Genomic DNA, 15,807 nt, shown 5'->3' on the forward strand with positions numbered 1-15,807 from the left:
AAATATAAATTTGTAGTTAAAAATTCGAAACCGTCAAGAAGATTTGATGAGAGAAATTAAGGAAAATACGAATCGGTTGGAATTGTTGCAAATAATGAATAAGGAAAAAAAAGATCTCGTGAAATTGATTGCGTCGCAGCCATTGCGTCGAATGAGACTTGAAAAAACGATGCAAACTTCATCGGAATACGACAAAGATATCAAAAAATTACAAGCGATTGTCGATAATCAAAACAGAACTATATTTGAACTTAAAGCTGATATTAAAATGTTAAAAACTAAAGGTGAGTGGCTTTAAGTACTATATTTTGCTTTTTTCTAAATATAATCACTAAGTAGGCTTGTACAGTTTGACGTTTCTAACCTAATTATTTGGTCAACGTTTGATGGTGTAGTAGGTAGAGTGTTGAACTATAGACCTGAAAGTCGGGAGTTCGATTCCCACGAAAAACATTTTTTAATTTATTTTTTTCTTCATTTTATTTGTTTGATTGACTGAAATTGAAGAATTTGACGATATTTTAAGGTATGCCTCCTAAAGAACAATATATAGAACCTCAAATCCTCGAAGATGTCGAAAAATCCGTGGAATCCATTAAGGAATGGCCAGAAATTGAAAAATATCTGGAAACCACTCAAGAAGATGAAGAAGGAGAAGAGGAAACAGAAGAAGAAGTCGAAGAAAAATTGTTAGAAGAAGAAGAACAGCCGGGTTTGTAAGTATTTAATGCAAAATTTGCTAAAAAAATTCAACATCGATGAAAAACTTGGTTTTTTTTGGAAACTATAAAAAATGAGAACATATACATAAAATTAACAGACATGCTATACTGTCTTGAATAAAAAAGAAGATTCTCGTTTGACATCTCACGTTAGTGTTCCATGGAGCATTAGTATAAATTCAGTTTTAATACCATAGATATACCATCAATTCCGAATATTTCCAGTGTATTATTACAAATTGACAAGCTATGCTATACTCTCCTTTGACATTTCAGGTTTATGTTCCATGGAGCATAGGTATAAATACATCCAATACTAATACCATAGAAATAAATCAATTACGAATAGTTCCAGTGCATCTCTTATTGAAAATTGTTCATTCTATTTAATATCGTAGTTGTCAGATTGTTGGATTCAATTATCATTGTTTTATTCTTAGCTTTTTGACTGAAAGTGAAGATATCGTTAATCATCTTCTAAACGAAATTTTGAGAACGATGAAAATGAGATCAAGGTCCGCTATAGACGCAGAATTAATTTCGAAAAATATTTTAAGTCATATACTAAATTGCACTTCTGTTCAGGATATAATAAAAGAAATTATTAACAGCATACCGTTCGAATTGTCTCCGAAACAAAGAAGTCTCGTCGAAACGTCCGCGGAAAAATTGTATTTGATTCAAGAACCTGACGTAAGATATCCAACATAACCTTAGATATCTAGCAATAGTACAAAATTTTCGATTAATCGAACGATTATTAATCGTTATTTTTGTAGATGAGTGAAGATAGCATAATAAAATACGCTAACGAACTGTTGGAAGATACTATAGATGAAGTACTTCAAAAGGAGAACGAACCCTACGACGTCGTAGGCGAACTTCTCGAAAGATTGATAGAATCGATACCGAAAGAATTCTTGTTTCACGAATCCTCCGTCGAATCGATTGTCGATAAAATCGGGGGGTACATAAGCGGTCATGAACTCGATAAAGAACGACTGACGAACAAAATCGAAAGTTTAACGAGCGTACACAAAAACGAAATACTCGCTATACTAGACGCGATTCTTAAAAAAGTTTTCGGTACTGGAATTGACTATATGTATGTCATTAAGAATAAGTAATTTGTTTTATTTATATAATATTAAATACTTTTTCAATTATTAGTCTCTTTTTCATTTCCCCTACCACTTTTAAGTACATGCGATTAATAATATGACCTCTAAATCAATTCTCCTTCAGCAATAGCAAAATTAAAAGTATAGAGGTTCTCTTTACAAACGCATTTTCAGGATCATAGAATAAACTATAAGTTATAGAATCACGTTTTATGTATTTATTGACTTTGGAAATAATACTGAATTTTGAAAAAACATTTTTCATTATTAATTTACAATGAAAGTTTAATTATAGATATAAGGAATTTTTACTGACAGATAGAGCTGCCAAATACGCAACAATTAAGCGATATCTGTGGTGAAAGTAGTGATTTGACAAATAAAGCTTTGCTCGCGCAATTTAGAATCTTTTCAGAGTTAGTTGGTGACCAATTAACGATCGCTATTTGATAATGAACTGTCAATTTAGCACGCTTTGTTGGCTGGTATGATTCCGAATAAGTTAAGGAACGTATACCGATATTGTTATTCATTGATAGACTATTTCAATAACGTGATTCGAAATTTCGGCCATATTGTCCGATTATCATCGATACTATCGATATATTACCGATCATTCTCGACGACTAGACCATAGATCAACTTAACTATCAACGTGTAAACAAATCGAAATTTTTTCATTTATCGTATTTTTACTTTCATTTCATTACCGTTATTGCCAAATTGGCTAAAGCTGCTGGGAACGTGTTGAATTTATCAAATAACTTCGTTATTTGAAGTTTTTTATGAAATCGATAATTTGGTTTTTTGGTAATTATTATCAAGGTACAGTATATTTTATTTTCTGTTGCCACCTTATATGCAGCATTATAAACCACGAAAGAAAATAATTGAGACTATCATATTTTTTAAAAAAATAACCTGATCGGAAAGGAAAAAAATGAAACAAGAACACAGACATAATTTTTTTAATTCGTACAAAAATACAATATGTTCACATTACGTCTTATATTCAATTATTGGTTTAAAAGAGATAAATATTGTCGTAGAAACATTTCTTCTTTAACAAGATTTATGTCGAGGTGATCGTCGTCTACAGTTTCCATATCTTCTTTCAATCTCTGTAATGCTTCGTTTTTCTCTTTATTCTCATTCATTCGTTTCTTTATATTCTCAAGACTCTCCACACCAACTGGTGAAAACATCAAATAATAGTGTAAAAATACAATCCAAAAACTACAAAAGTTTTTTTTCCTTATTTGACAATTATCTTGGAGATTTTTGCTACAATCACTTTTATTTTCATTGTCATGCATTTTTATATTTCAAATTTATCAAATTATATCAAAATTGTCAATAAATGTATATTTTTCAACCTTCCTGCTTCTTAGTTCTTTTTAAGTTTTTTTTTATGATTTATTTTGATTATGGGTCTTAAAATCAAGACAATATATTAAGATAAACATATATTTTCATATAAATATGTGTTTGTAGTAATAAGTTTCATATTTTAATTTGAAAAAAACATTTTCTATATTCATTAGAAAATTTAATTAATCAAATAACTTTAGAAATACTATAGAATATAAACTAGTGGGTTATATAAATATTACAATTGAATATTTCAACTAGATATAGGAAAAAAGTAAAATTAACAAAAAACTTTTGTTGAATAATGACATAGGTGTACTTACCTATGTCTGATAAATCCCCAAGAACGATACCGTCATTTTCAATAAGTTCTTCAGCAGCTTTCATGATATCTCCAGAATGTTTAGATAAAGCCAGTCGTGCCATTCTGGGATCAAAACCGGCTGATTCTAACTAGTGAAATACATAAAAAAAGTATCGGAAAACTATTGAAAATCGCTAGAAAAATGTGATTATACACCTACTGATAACTCCAAAGAAAGGTAATGAGAAAATTATGAATCCAATCCAAAAGTAGAGGAAAGGAAATTAGTGAATAAAAACTTATATAAAAATAAAAAATTACAAAAGAAAAATGAATTGGTGGAGATAATCAAAATTTAATGCTTTTTGGAAATAGGGGACGTACCAGGAAAATTAGAAAATGAAACATGAAAGAAGATTTCTAATGGAGGGAAGAAAATTAGTGGAAAAACTAGCTAGATATGAAAATAGAAAAATACATATAAGACATAGGTATTGCTGAAAATAATCAAAGTAACAGCGGATTTGATTGCGTGTTGGAAATAGGGGATGAGCAAGGAAGGTTACAAGGAGATAGGAAAAAATCTGCTAAAGAAATGGAGATAAAAATTGAGGAAGCATGAAGAGGCTTATTTAATTTAACTAATAGAAGTACCAGGTACCAAAAATAACTTCTAAGATAAAGAAAAGAAAAATTAATGACACAAAAGATATTAAAATAGAAAAGCTATGTGAATAATCACCTGCTGATAAAATAAAAGAAATAATTATAAAAACAAGGAATTTTTCTATATTCAGCACAAGAATTAACAGGTACCAAGAATTGTTTGCAAATTATCAGATTTGACACAAGAAGAAAGAAACTGGAAAAGATAATTAGTGAAATTTCTTGAGGAAACATGATATGAAAATAAAATAGTACATAGGTTTAATTTATATAATTATTAAGGGGTATATAGGATAAAAATTTAATACAGGAAATCATTAGAATGAAAACAAAATTGAAAGCATTTGGAAATTGGAAACATGTAAAGGAAAAAATATGTAAATATTCACCTGCTGGTGAAATCAGAGAAATCATGAAGAAACTCTTCTAAATTAGCACTAGAAGTAACAAGTACCAAAAATGGGCGGTAGATTATCGAGTACAGAAGATTTGATATACAAAGAAAGAACATAGAAAAAAATAGTAAAACTAATATGAGCATACGTTCATAATTTGTGACATTTTTATCCACAATTTTGATCCTATTATTATAGCAAAAATATGAGAAAAGAATATACCTGTTACCTATAGGGTGTAGGGTAGTAAAGAAAAGATTAAGTTTCAAATAATGATATAAAAAAATAATAACAATGCAGTAGCAGAATCCTACTACATTCAGGGGTTATCGATGTAGCTAATTAAGTATAATTTGTTCCAATTTCGTTCACAAGTTAGACAGTGTAGTGGTGGGAAACAAGTTGAACAATGTAATTATGTCTGCTTAGCGAAATAATTATCAAAAGTTTCAGTAAATCAATCCCCCAAAACCAGTTAACAATCCAATAGACTATAAAACTGGTATTCTTCTGCTTGAGTCATAAACTGTCGAAAGCTTTATTAATATCAAAGAATACTGCAGTAGTTCGGAGTTATAAAAGATAAAAAATAATTTTAAACAACATAAAAATTACTAGATTAAATCGGGGTGGAACTACTGCAGTATTCTTTGACATTAATAAAGCTTTCGACAGTTTATGACTCAAGCAGAAGGACAGCAATTGATAGCCTATTGGATTCTCAATTATTCAGATTTACCTCATGGGTTAATTCGTCGAGAAACGATAGCAATTGAGTACTTTTGGAACCGCTGGGACCGGGTAATGGATTTTCTTGAATGTATTGAACGCTATCAGTTATAATGTTGTTACAATTTTTAAGCGCGATCCGAGACGCTTCCATCGAATATCCCATGTTCACTAAAATTTTTACGAATTTAGGATCGACGTATTGTTTACCATCTACGCAGAAACCCAATTTTTTTCTTTCTCTATAATATAAAAAAAATATAAATATTATTTAAAAAAGGTAATCGATGAATAGTTACTTTTCTAAAATAGCTTCTGCTTTTGCTTTTTTCCTGGCTTCCTCTCTTTTTTCTCTATTTTCGTTGATATAATTAGCTGCCCGGTTAACATCACCTCTGGTAGCCCGTAAACCTAAAGTAGCTTCTGTGGTGGTGTAACCTAAAATGGAATTTTTATTTTGGTTACATAATAACAGAATAGGTGAAAATTATTTTATTTTTAAACCAATCCCAAAGAAAATAAACATTATAAGGAGATTTATATGAAATAAAGTATTCTGAAGAACCTCATAGTGTTTTTCATGGTCATTTTTAATGGAAACTAATTGTAATTATTTCCCAATATCACAGTTATATAGAAAGATGAAAAAGTTTAAATAAATCGTTTTTAAATTAATTATTTGGGAATATTAACAGTGCAAAGTGATATTTTTGTTAAACGTAGATGTTATAATAACTATAATATATCAAAAATTAATTTTAACCCAATTAATTAACTATTAAATTGAATAAATGTGTTATAGGAAATAGGGATCAAATTATGAACCTTAAAAATGCAAAAAAAAATTTAGAGGTTAGATTAAATATCAGGAGGGGATCAAAGAAATGATAGGAATTCACTATATACATAGTAAATATTACACACAGTTGATCCAATTTGACCTTATTTCAAAAATAGTTTTGAAAAAATATGAAATAGCTAACTAGGCATGAGAAAACCAGTTAGTTAACATTTTCCGAATAAATTTGGTGATTACAACCATGAGAAAAACAAAATTGGAAGGTTATTCACCAAAATCAACCAAAATTTTTGATAAAAACATAATTTAAAGCAGAAATAACAAAGTAGTAGTTAGAAGAATGGATCAAATGAACTACTAAGGTTATTATATACAATCACAGATGATATTAGAAGCAAATAGTTCACTTTAAACACATTTTACAAATATTTGAGAGAAAAATCTCAACATCTCAACTCAGAGAAAAGAAAACTAGTTAGTTTCCATCATCTAAACAGATTTGGAACTAGCAATATATATATATATATATATATATATATATATATATATATATATATATATATATATAATAACATGATACTTTTGAATGTGCAAGGCTTTTCACTAAAATCAACCAAAAATTTTTGTTAAAAACAGAATTTAGAGCAGAAATACCAAAATAGTAGTTAGAAGAATGGTTCAAATTGAACACAATTTAATGACAAAAATTCTAAAATATCAACCCAGAGATGAGAAAATCATCTTCCAATCAGTTTTCAACTTCAAGAACCTTACTAAGTTGAAATTTCTGGAACTGTTAATGGTATTCATACTGAACACACTGTTTATACTACCACTACACCAACACTCACAATTACACAATGTACCGTCACATGGTACCTTGAAAATTAAAAGGTTGTTCACTAAAATCATATTTTTCACCACTAAAATGCAAATTTTCTGTTAATAATAAAATTCAGAGCAACTATTCAACTTTATGTATAGATTAATCAACCTACCTAGTTCTATTAGAGTTACTAAACTCTGTTCGTCCACTTTCAATGATTCCAATTCTTGTTCAGCTTTACGTAAAAGATTCAGTGCTTCAAGTCTTTTATTTTGATGATAAAAAACTATAGCTTGAAGTAAATGAAGTCTCATAAATAAAGCTTCCTCGTTTCCTATAATATTTAGAATATTAAAAACTTTCAAGAAGTTCAATTGAAACGACTAATATTCACCTGGAGTTCCTTTTACAGCGACTAGTCTTTCTAAATTAGGACCGTAAGTTGAATGAAACTTTTGTTCGCATCTTTTCAGTCTTTCTTCGGCCTCTGGTAACTGAACAAAACTTTCCAGACATAAATAACACCAAGCTATATCCAAATCCAAAAGTGCGTAATTATCTACTGTTTTTAATAATTGGGAATTGCATTGGCTGTAAAATAATTTTATTTATCATATATTTTGATATGAGTAATTGGGTAAAAACTAACCTGAATTCTTGATCTGCTTCAAGGAAAAATACTAAGGCCCTTGAATAATCATCTCGTTTCAAAGCATATTTTCCCTTTTCGTGTAATGCCATAGCCACAACAAGAGCTTTTCTTTCTTCCGGAGGGATTTTTAATGAATTTCCAAATTGATCTTCCACCTAGAAGAAAATCTGATCCTTATAAACATATTCCCAATTTACAAATATATAATCGGTTGAGAGCTTTCTGATTTTCCAAAATTGACTATAATCTCCAAGATTATCCACCTTTGTATAATCAGTTGTATATTCCAGGAACAGTAACCCTCTCCATCAATTTGACTTATTTCTTGTGGTGAGCCAATCCACGTTTTAACCATTTTTCTTTTTTAAACTAAAGTTCATTGCCTTTTTTTAGATTCTTCCACTATTTTCTTCACTTTTTCTTGTAGTGGTATTACTCCACCATCCGTGGACTCTCCGTTGGTTTTTTTTTATTGCACTATGATTTTTCAGTATTAATATAATGTTCATGACACAACTTCTATGGCCCATATAATTTTCTTTCAAAAGTGATAATATTTTGCTTTTGTTAGAATCATAATTTCTTCTCCATAAGTTACTGTTGACCTTACAGTTACTCATAAATTTTCATTTTAATAAATCTGCTGATTTTCTTGCATAACATTAGAAGCTTGGATCCTTTGAATAATTTCCTCACCTTGTTCTTATGCTTGTTAACTGTTACTCCAAGTATTTAAAATTGTAAACCCCCTCAAATATATATTTTCCTATTGGTATTTTCTTCTATTTAGTGGCATTATGTTTTCTTTTCAACTGCATATACTTAGTTATTATCTTAGTTTACTTAATTAAGCTCTAGTCATCTTTTACTAGCTTCCTGCTTGATCTTTAAGAATGTTTGGGATTCTTACACTACTCATTATTATCACCAGATCATCTGTGTACGGCAATATTTGGATGTCTTTGTTAATAATTGTACCTATTAGCTGTCTGACTCCACTATTTATATCAAAATCTTGAATTTTTCCGTCCCTCTTCATTACATATGATTTACACTGTCATCATCATTTTGATGAGCTTATTAATGTTTTTCCAATTTATATAACCGTTAAAAAGTTTTTTTATCAATAAAAATTGCATTCCACTTCAAATTTTACCTGCATGTACTCGTTGTCTAAAGCCAATAACTTTGAATCAGTTTTAATGCTTTCCAATTCCTTAATTTGATTTTCTGTTTGAAGAAAGTGAGATGATGTTTCTGTTAAAATAATAGCAAGTATTTGAGAACCATTTTTAACGCCCTGGCTGCCAAGAGAATCGGGATCTTTTAATATTCTTCCTGAATTTATCAACTTTAATCTACAAATGATATATTTCTTCAAATGATAAATATATATGTATAAAACAGTTATTTACCCTTCTAAAGAAATATCCGCGTCGTTTTTAATTATTTCCTTTAATTCAATAGTTGTCATAGATAATAATAGTTCTTTTTGAATCACTCTTTTGGGTGAAGATTGTTGCAAAATTTTTATTTTTATGGTAGCCAAACCAGATTCCTGATACAAATTTTTTTGTTTTAAATTTTCCAGCGCCTTAGCTTGTAAAGTTTTAAGAATATCTTGACAAATATCAACTGGAATATTTAAATTTTGGCCGATGTCGTTTGAAAGGTTCTGTAATTTATAAATTTGCTATAATTAAATATCAAATTAAATATAATAAATACCTTAATATCATCGTCGGATATCTTCGTACCTTGACAATAAGGTGGTTGCCATAATTTAATTCCATCATTTCTAAGTTTTGCCCTAATCCGAATCAAATAATCTTCTTTAAGTAAGGAGTTACTCATCTTTTGTATTTGAATTTTTGTTTACTTTGTGTGAATACCATTGATAAATTAGTTTATCTAAGATAAACACAAAATACAAGTCATCTGTTAGTGACAGTGACTGAATATACAATAATTCTAGTGAAAAACCATTTTTCCAGTTAAATAAAATTAGTAAAATATGTACATGAGGAATGATTAATGATTGTTAAATTAATACAATCAGACTACAAACAACTGATCTGTAAATCATTGTTCATCCCATTTTTCTCACACCATTTCAATAAAAAAGAATATTTTGTGAGGTTACTTTAATTTTTGTAAACATTTGGTAACAAGAAAAACGTGTTCTCGATTGGTTTTTAAAATTTGAAAGGCTTATAATATAAAAATGGGGTGAGTATTTCTAATAGATAAATATCTAACATAATAATAATAATTTGCTTTAGATTCCAGGACGATGATGATTATAGCGTCTCAGATTCTGATGATGAATATACAGAAAATGAAAAAATATTACTAAATAAAGTGAGACATAAAGATATCGATTCAGAAAATGAAGTTAGTAATTTTTATTTAAAATTCACTGTAATAAATTGAGAAATAATTTTTTATATATTTCAAGTTGAAAAACTACATTCGTGAGGTAAAAAGTCATACGTTTGCGGTCTGAGGTCTCTAGCAAAACATCTGTAGCTTCCATTAATTTTCCGAACTTAGTACCTCAAAGCTATTAGTCTCAGCTTCATAATGAGTGATCTATGTTGTTTTTTTGGTAAAAAAAATCAATTAAAAAGGAAATTTAAACAATGAAAAAGGGTTATAATTAACAGCAAAGAAAATTTCATGGATCAAATAAGCTTATTTATTTGATCTGGTTCAATGCTGTCCCATTCTTCAGTAAGTAAGTTTTGAGGTACAATTTCATGGCTGGTGCAGGATTTCTAGCCGAAACTTTTGTTCATCCTAAATGCTCGATAGGATTTCAGTCTAGGTATTCTCTAGCCATATCAGTAATTTTGTCATCCTGTAAATACTGCTGTAAAAAAACAACGGTTTGTGGACGGCCATTGTACTGTATTAAGATGAAGTTTTCACCAATGAAATTGAAATGATCCCCTAAAATTTCTCTTATGTATCAGTTCGCTGTTAACCCCCACTCCATCGCCAGTTTCAATAGAATCCAACTTGGTTTTTGTTTCCATTGAAATGACCTCCCAAACCATCTAGGAACCTCCTCTAAAAGCCAGGTCTTCTGTAGACTTAAGCTTTATCACTTGTGTTCATTTGGAGGTAGAATTCTTACTTATCGTTGACATAATGTTCTGTTGACGTTTGATTGTTAATTGATAAGTGATGGATTAGGTAGATAATGTTTTATAAGGGTCAGTTACCACTAATTAGCACTATTGTAAACAAGCATAAAAAGGGTGGTTACTAATCATATTGTTAGACTGTAAGAACAATAAACATTACAATATTCTATATAATTTTAAAGCTAGTACCATAAGCTTTAAAGTTGCGATTGCAGGGATGTCCACTGAGTCCATTTTTTGCTCACGATTGTAGTAATTTTAATAATCAAATCCATTAACAAACATATCTTCATATTTCATTATTTAGCAAGAAGTTTTTGGTGTTACATCAGATCATTCAGATGATGATGATGATAGTGATAATAATGAATTAGCCTTGAGTGATGTTGAAGGCCAAGATGATGACGATTTACCAGATATTAGAGCTTGGGGCAAAGATAAACGGAAATACTACAAAACTGATTATGTTGATGATGATTATGGTGGTTTTCAAGGCAAAGATGCCCAATTGGCAGAGTTAGAAGAAGAAGAAGCAATAACATTACAAAAACAATTAGTCCAGCAGTTAGATGACGATGATTTCAATTTGGATATATTCAGGAAAGTATGTATATTATAAATATTTATAAAAAAAAATAATTATTTCGAGAAGATTCTAAATTAAAAAATTATCATTTTGATTTGAAGGAAATTGAAGAACGTGATAAACAACATGAAGAAATCATTAAGAGAGATATTTCAAAATTATCTAAAAGACAACAATTAGAAATAATGCAAAAGGAATCTCCAGAATTTTTCAATCTCGTTTCTGATTTTGAAAGTGAGTTTTTCAAAAAAATTACAGTTTGTAATAATTTCTATTATTTTTTTTTTATTGAATTTATAGACAAAATGACGGTAGCAAAAACTTTTTTACTTCCGTTATTAAAAAAAGTAGAAAATGGAGAAATACCATCTTGCAAAGCCACAGATTTTGTTCAAAAGATGTATGAATTAATATTGAAGTAAGTAAATGTGATTAAATATTAAACAAACTGTATAAAAATGAAATATTCTTTCAGCTATTGTACAAACATTTACATGTATCTATTATTAAAATCGTCCAAAGTGAACGTTCAAAACCATCCACTGATAAAACGACTTTATCAATACCGCCAATTTCTTTTGCAACTGGAACCTATTTATGAAGAAGTTATTCAACCACAGATTGAATTATTACTGAAAACTGTAAGTATTTCACATTATATCTCCTCTAATAACTGGCTATAATTTGTATTTTATATTTAATAGCTTTTTTTAGATTACAGCAAAATTATAAAAATTATCAATGTTTTTAATTGTAGAATTATTTAACGAAGGGCTGCAGCTTGAATTTCTACTGTGGCCCCTCTGTTTTTGATATCTCCTTTCAATTTCACAGTATGTGTATTGGTTTCATGGTTAATATTTGCTCCTAAAGGAATGAATTGGAATTTCATCGTTCTTCCTACAGAAACTACCCTTGTTACTTTCTACAGTGCTCTGTAAGGAAACCAGTATAGTAACCTGTTTTTGGTTTGATCTAAATACCTTTTGGATCAAACAGCATTTCGGAGCAACTTTTTAGAGTGATCTAGGACATGATAACACCATCAGAGCTCTTCTTTTCTTGGTTACCTCTTTTACAGAATGTAAATTCTTTCTTTTCTACTAGAACTAATTTCAACAGTTGCTTCTTAAGGTGGCTAGTAAGGTAGTGCTTCTGTTTGAATCTAGTGGTTTTAAGATCATTCTCTTGATTTGGATTGGGTTTTTACTACTAGTAGTTCTTGTATCATATTTGTCATCAAATATGGGTCTCTTCTCACTTTTACCTCTCCCAATATCATCAATGGTTTGCAATTGTCATTTGACAGGTATTTTTCATGTTCACATGCTTTCCAATTCTAGGTTTGCACTTAAGTTAGCACCATTTCACTATTATTCTTCAACTTAATATTTATGTACTTTATGACTTTGAATTTTGCATAAATGGATTGATCTGTAGGATAACCAAGAATCTGGTGATACTGAACTAAAGAAGAAAAAGAAAATGTTGAAACTTCTCCAAGAAATTAAGGATAAGTCTTTAGAAACAAGTGCCGTTAAAAGAAAACAATCTAAAACGAACGTTCCTGGAAACGTTAAGAAAGTTAAATTTGATGATACTAGTCTAGTTAAAGATGATATCAGTTCTTCAGAAGGAGAGGAAGATGAGGATATCGAAGAAAATAGTGAAACTGTAGAAAATGCGACAGGTGGGGAAATTTTTTATTTGATTATTTAGAGTTTTATATAAAGGCAAACAAACAGTCTTTAAATGTGCTATGAACAATTAATTTAAAAGATTAAACATGATTTGTTATGTTTAGAAGAACCTTCCAAAAGGGCTATTACTTATGAAATGGCCAAGAACAAAGGTCTTACACCTCACAGGAAGAAGGAGCAACGGAATCCCAGGGTTAAACACAAACTCAAGTATAGAAAAGCGATTATTCGCCGTAAAGGAGCTGTAAGTATTATTTTCACATTTAGTTATTTTTTTATTTCACAATTTTAAATGTTACGATGAAGGTTTTGATCCTTTTCTTTTCCTGTCTTCTCTATCTTCCTCAGTTTTCCACTTCTTCCTTTGTCTTTGATTCTTACTACAATTATTGTTATATATGATAAATCCATACAAATTCAGCTTTATTTTTCTCTTATTGCTTCTTGTTTACTTAACTTTTCTTATATCTTTATCTGGGTATTTGAGTCCCTTTTTGAGGGTTTCGGTCCCTTTTGTATCTATTTCTTTCACTGTCTTTCTCCATATTCTTCAGTTTCTCTAAAATTCAGTCTATCCATTGATTTTTTGATCATTGTTCACAATATAAATGACAGATCGTGAATATGAACAAGCTTTACATAAAAATACATTGTTGTTGTTTAGGTCCGTGAGCCTAGGAAGGAGCTATCTCGATATGGTGGTGAAATATCTGGTATCAAAGCTAGTGTTTCGAGGAGTATTAAGATCAAAACTTAATGTATTTTTATTGACATTAATAAATATATTATGTTAACCAATTATGTTGTTATTTATACCACTATAAAGTTTACTACACACACAAAACTAGCATGGGAATTGAGGAAATGTAAAATGAGGTTATGTTGGTGGTAATTTTTTAGAGAATTTTTCAGTAGATTACAAAAATTGAAAGAGTTTCAATTGTTTCACGCCAATTTTACTAAAATTCCACCTTATTAATTGTTTCCAGAAAATGAATTTTTCCAAGAGATTTATTTGTCAAAATAACAAAACTAGAATCTTTAATGGTATTTCCTATTAAGTTATATTGAAATACATCAAAAATTACATAAAAACCAGTAATTTCATATAAAGATAATTTGGGATCTACTTATGATATAACTGGAAGCCATACACGATTGAAAATATTTCAATTGAAACCAGCACATCCGAAAACTTCTGTATGCAAATTCTCAGAGAAATACTAACAGTAATTTCCCATGTAAATGTCTATTTATCATGCTGTACCGACCGTGTATATTTGTCACGCAAACTGTGAAAACAAAATGTAGATAATTAAAAATATTTCTACTAAAACGAACACCTACAAAAACACGTGTATACAAATTTTCAGGGAAATATTATCCGTAGTTTCCCATCTACATGTTTATCGCGTTATATCTACCTGTATATATATATTTGTTACAAAATTCGTCCAAATTAAACTTTCTCTGTGACGTCGTACACGATTGAAAATATTTTAACTAAAACGAGAACATCCGACAACTTCTGCACACAAATTTTCAGAAAAATTTTATCCATAGTTTCCCATATACATGTCTATTTATGGTGCTATACCTACCTGTATATTTGTTACACAAATCGTCAGAACAAAACGCTTTCTGTGACGTATCTTTGAATATATACAATCGATAATTGTTGTATTATTTAAGAAATATATAATCGTCTAATAAGAATTACTACTTATAATAAAATCGAACTTAATTGGAAAAAGCTACGGATGCAATGAAACTTGAAAGTATTAACTTTCTTCTTTTTTTTTCTAACCGTTCCTCGTACATGATAAACTATGAAGTAATATGGGAGTGAACAAATATCTATAGACAACTAAGCATACATTTGTGTATTGCGGCTAGAATAATATTGTGTTATCAACTTGTGGAACAAATAACAAATTCTTAACCAATTATAAAATTACCGTATGCAAATTTTTAGTAAAATATTACCGGTAGTTTCCTTTTTACATGTTATTCATTGCATTAAAACCTACCATGTATATTTGTTACCCAAACCTTTAAAATAAAACTTTTTCTGCGACTTTCAGAAAAACAAATACACCCGATAATTTTTATATCACCGTAATAATGCACAATCGTCTAGAAGAGTGACCACTTTTAATGAAATACCTCGAACTTTATCGAAAAAAAAACTAGATAAAACTTAACACTTCAAAATATAAACAAAAAATGTACATTCTTCTTTTTATTTCTAACCGTTCCTTGTACATGATAAGCTATGAATTAAAATGAAATTGAAGAAATAACCATAGACAACTAAGCATACATTTGTGTATGGCGGGTAGAATAAATATTATGTTACCACTAGTGTGGTGCCAAATGGTAATTTTTTAAAATACTTATAATAATATATAATTATATATATATTATTTGAATAGCTACACATACACACAACATGTCTGCAAATATTATCTTTTAGAGAAAATAGAATTAATATAGGTCATTCACATAACAAAAATAGTTTTGTTTCAAATGCTTTATTATTATCAGCAAAAAATATTTCATTTGCTACCGTATATATATGCAGTAGGAATATTGTTAAATCCGTTAGATTACAATTTCACTAGTGATATTATACTTGGCAATCGACTTTTTTCAAACAATTTAACGGCCTCGTCATTGTACGATCACAGGGACACATTATGACAGTGGGAGACATCGAGCGTTCTGATTGGTCAAAATTATGATTACAAATTGACATTTGAAACGGACCAATCGGAGAGAACCTCA

The 15,807-nt window shown here is 29.4% G+C and overlaps 3 protein-coding genes across 9 annotated transcripts in view; 2 read left to right on the forward strand and 1 right to left on the reverse strand.

Moving 5' to 3' along the window:
- The window catches only part of LOC130894383 (cilia- and flagella-associated protein 44), a 38,751-nt gene extending 36,860 nt beyond the window's left edge, over nucleotides 1–1,891 (forward strand). For all 4 annotated transcript variants that reach the window (XM_057801196.1, XM_057801198.1, XM_057801197.1 and 1 more), the window contains 4 exons: nucleotides 17–284; nucleotides 527–716; nucleotides 1,163–1,415; nucleotides 1,502–1,891. In XM_057801196.1, coding sequence (XP_057657179.1) covers nucleotides 17–284; nucleotides 527–716; nucleotides 1,163–1,415; nucleotides 1,502–1,849 — 1,059 coding nt within the window. In that variant the 3' untranslated portion in view covers nucleotides 1,850–1,891. The remainder of the gene's footprint in view (nucleotides 1–16; nucleotides 285–526; nucleotides 717–1,162; nucleotides 1,416–1,501) is intronic.
- Nucleotides 1,892–2,797: 906 nt separating this feature from the next.
- On the reverse strand, nucleotides 2,798–15,274 carry LOC130894047 (NEDD8 ultimate buster 1-like). Of its 3 annotated transcripts, none has more exons than XR_009059278.1 (11): nucleotides 14,622–15,212; nucleotides 9,314–9,496; nucleotides 9,001–9,260; nucleotides 8,742–8,943; nucleotides 7,583–7,740; nucleotides 7,328–7,524; nucleotides 7,106–7,267; nucleotides 5,608–5,746; nucleotides 5,319–5,550; nucleotides 3,538–3,663; nucleotides 2,798–3,035 (listed from the first exon to the last, which is right to left on the reverse strand). XR_009059278.1 is itself a non-coding variant. In XM_057800584.1 (11 exons), exons 2-11 carry the CDS (start codon nucleotides 9,437–9,439, stop codon nucleotides 2,860–2,862), a joined length of 1,782 nt encoding a protein of 593 aa, XP_057656567.1. In that variant the 5' UTR covers nucleotides 9,440–9,496; nucleotides 15,051–15,274; the 3' UTR covers nucleotides 2,798–2,859. The 3 variants fall into 3 exon arrangements, 2 of the variants coding, with proteins under 2 accessions (XP_057656567.1, XP_057656566.1); XM_057800584.1 differs by having other exon boundaries at nucleotides 3,538–3,667; nucleotides 15,051–15,274; XM_057800583.1 differs by having other exon boundaries at nucleotides 3,538–3,667.
- On the forward strand, nucleotides 9,534–13,818 carry LOC130894049 (something about silencing protein 10). Of its 2 annotated transcripts, none has more exons than XM_057800585.1 (9): nucleotides 9,534–9,814; nucleotides 9,868–9,979; nucleotides 11,042–11,338; nucleotides 11,422–11,554; nucleotides 11,621–11,738; nucleotides 11,796–11,961; nucleotides 12,761–13,010; nucleotides 13,125–13,264; nucleotides 13,685–13,818. In XM_057800585.1, the coding sequence occupies exons 1-9, from the start codon at nucleotides 9,810–9,812 to the stop codon at nucleotides 13,775–13,777; spliced, it is 1,314 nt and encodes a 437-aa protein (XP_057656568.1). In that variant the 5' UTR covers nucleotides 9,534–9,809; the 3' UTR covers nucleotides 13,778–13,818. The 2 variants fall into 2 exon arrangements, with proteins under 2 accessions (XP_057656568.1, XP_057656569.1); XM_057800586.1 differs by having other exon boundaries at nucleotides 9,542–9,814; nucleotides 13,128–13,264.
- Nucleotides 15,275–15,807: the final 533 nt, after the last annotated feature.

This window comes from Diorhabda carinulata, chromosome 5 (assembly GCF_026250575.1).
Source record: "Diorhabda carinulata isolate Delta chromosome 5, icDioCari1.1, whole genome shotgun sequence".
NCBI classification, from domain to species: domain Eukaryota; kingdom Metazoa; phylum Arthropoda; class Insecta; order Coleoptera; family Chrysomelidae; genus Diorhabda; species Diorhabda carinulata.

What these genes read in the sequence shown, in the direction of transcription:
- LOC130894047 (XM_057800584.1), bottom strand. Translation starts at nt 9,439, where the DNA reads ATGAGTAACTCCTTACTTAAAGAAGATTATTTGATTCGGATTAGGGCA. An exon ending in GAAGCAGATCAAGAATTCAG is followed by an intron (nt 7,525 to 7,582) that starts GTTAGTTTTTAC and finishes ATTATTTTACAG; the next exon opens with CCAATGCAATTCCCAATTAT. An exon ending in CGCTGTAAAAGGAACTCCAG is followed by an intron (nt 7,268 to 7,327) that starts GTGAATATTAGT and finishes TAAATATTATAG; the next exon opens with GAAACGAGGAAGCTTTATTT.
- LOC130894049 (XM_057800585.1), top strand. An exon ending in ATATCGATTCAGAAAATGAA is followed by an intron (nt 9,980 to 11,041) that starts GTTAGTAATTTT and finishes TTCATTATTTAG; the next exon opens with CAAGAAGTTTTTGGTGTTAC. An exon ending in TTATTCGCCGTAAAGGAGCT is followed by an intron (nt 13,265 to 13,684) that starts GTAAGTATTATT and finishes GTTGTTGTTTAG; the next exon opens with GTCCGTGAGCCTAGGAAGGA.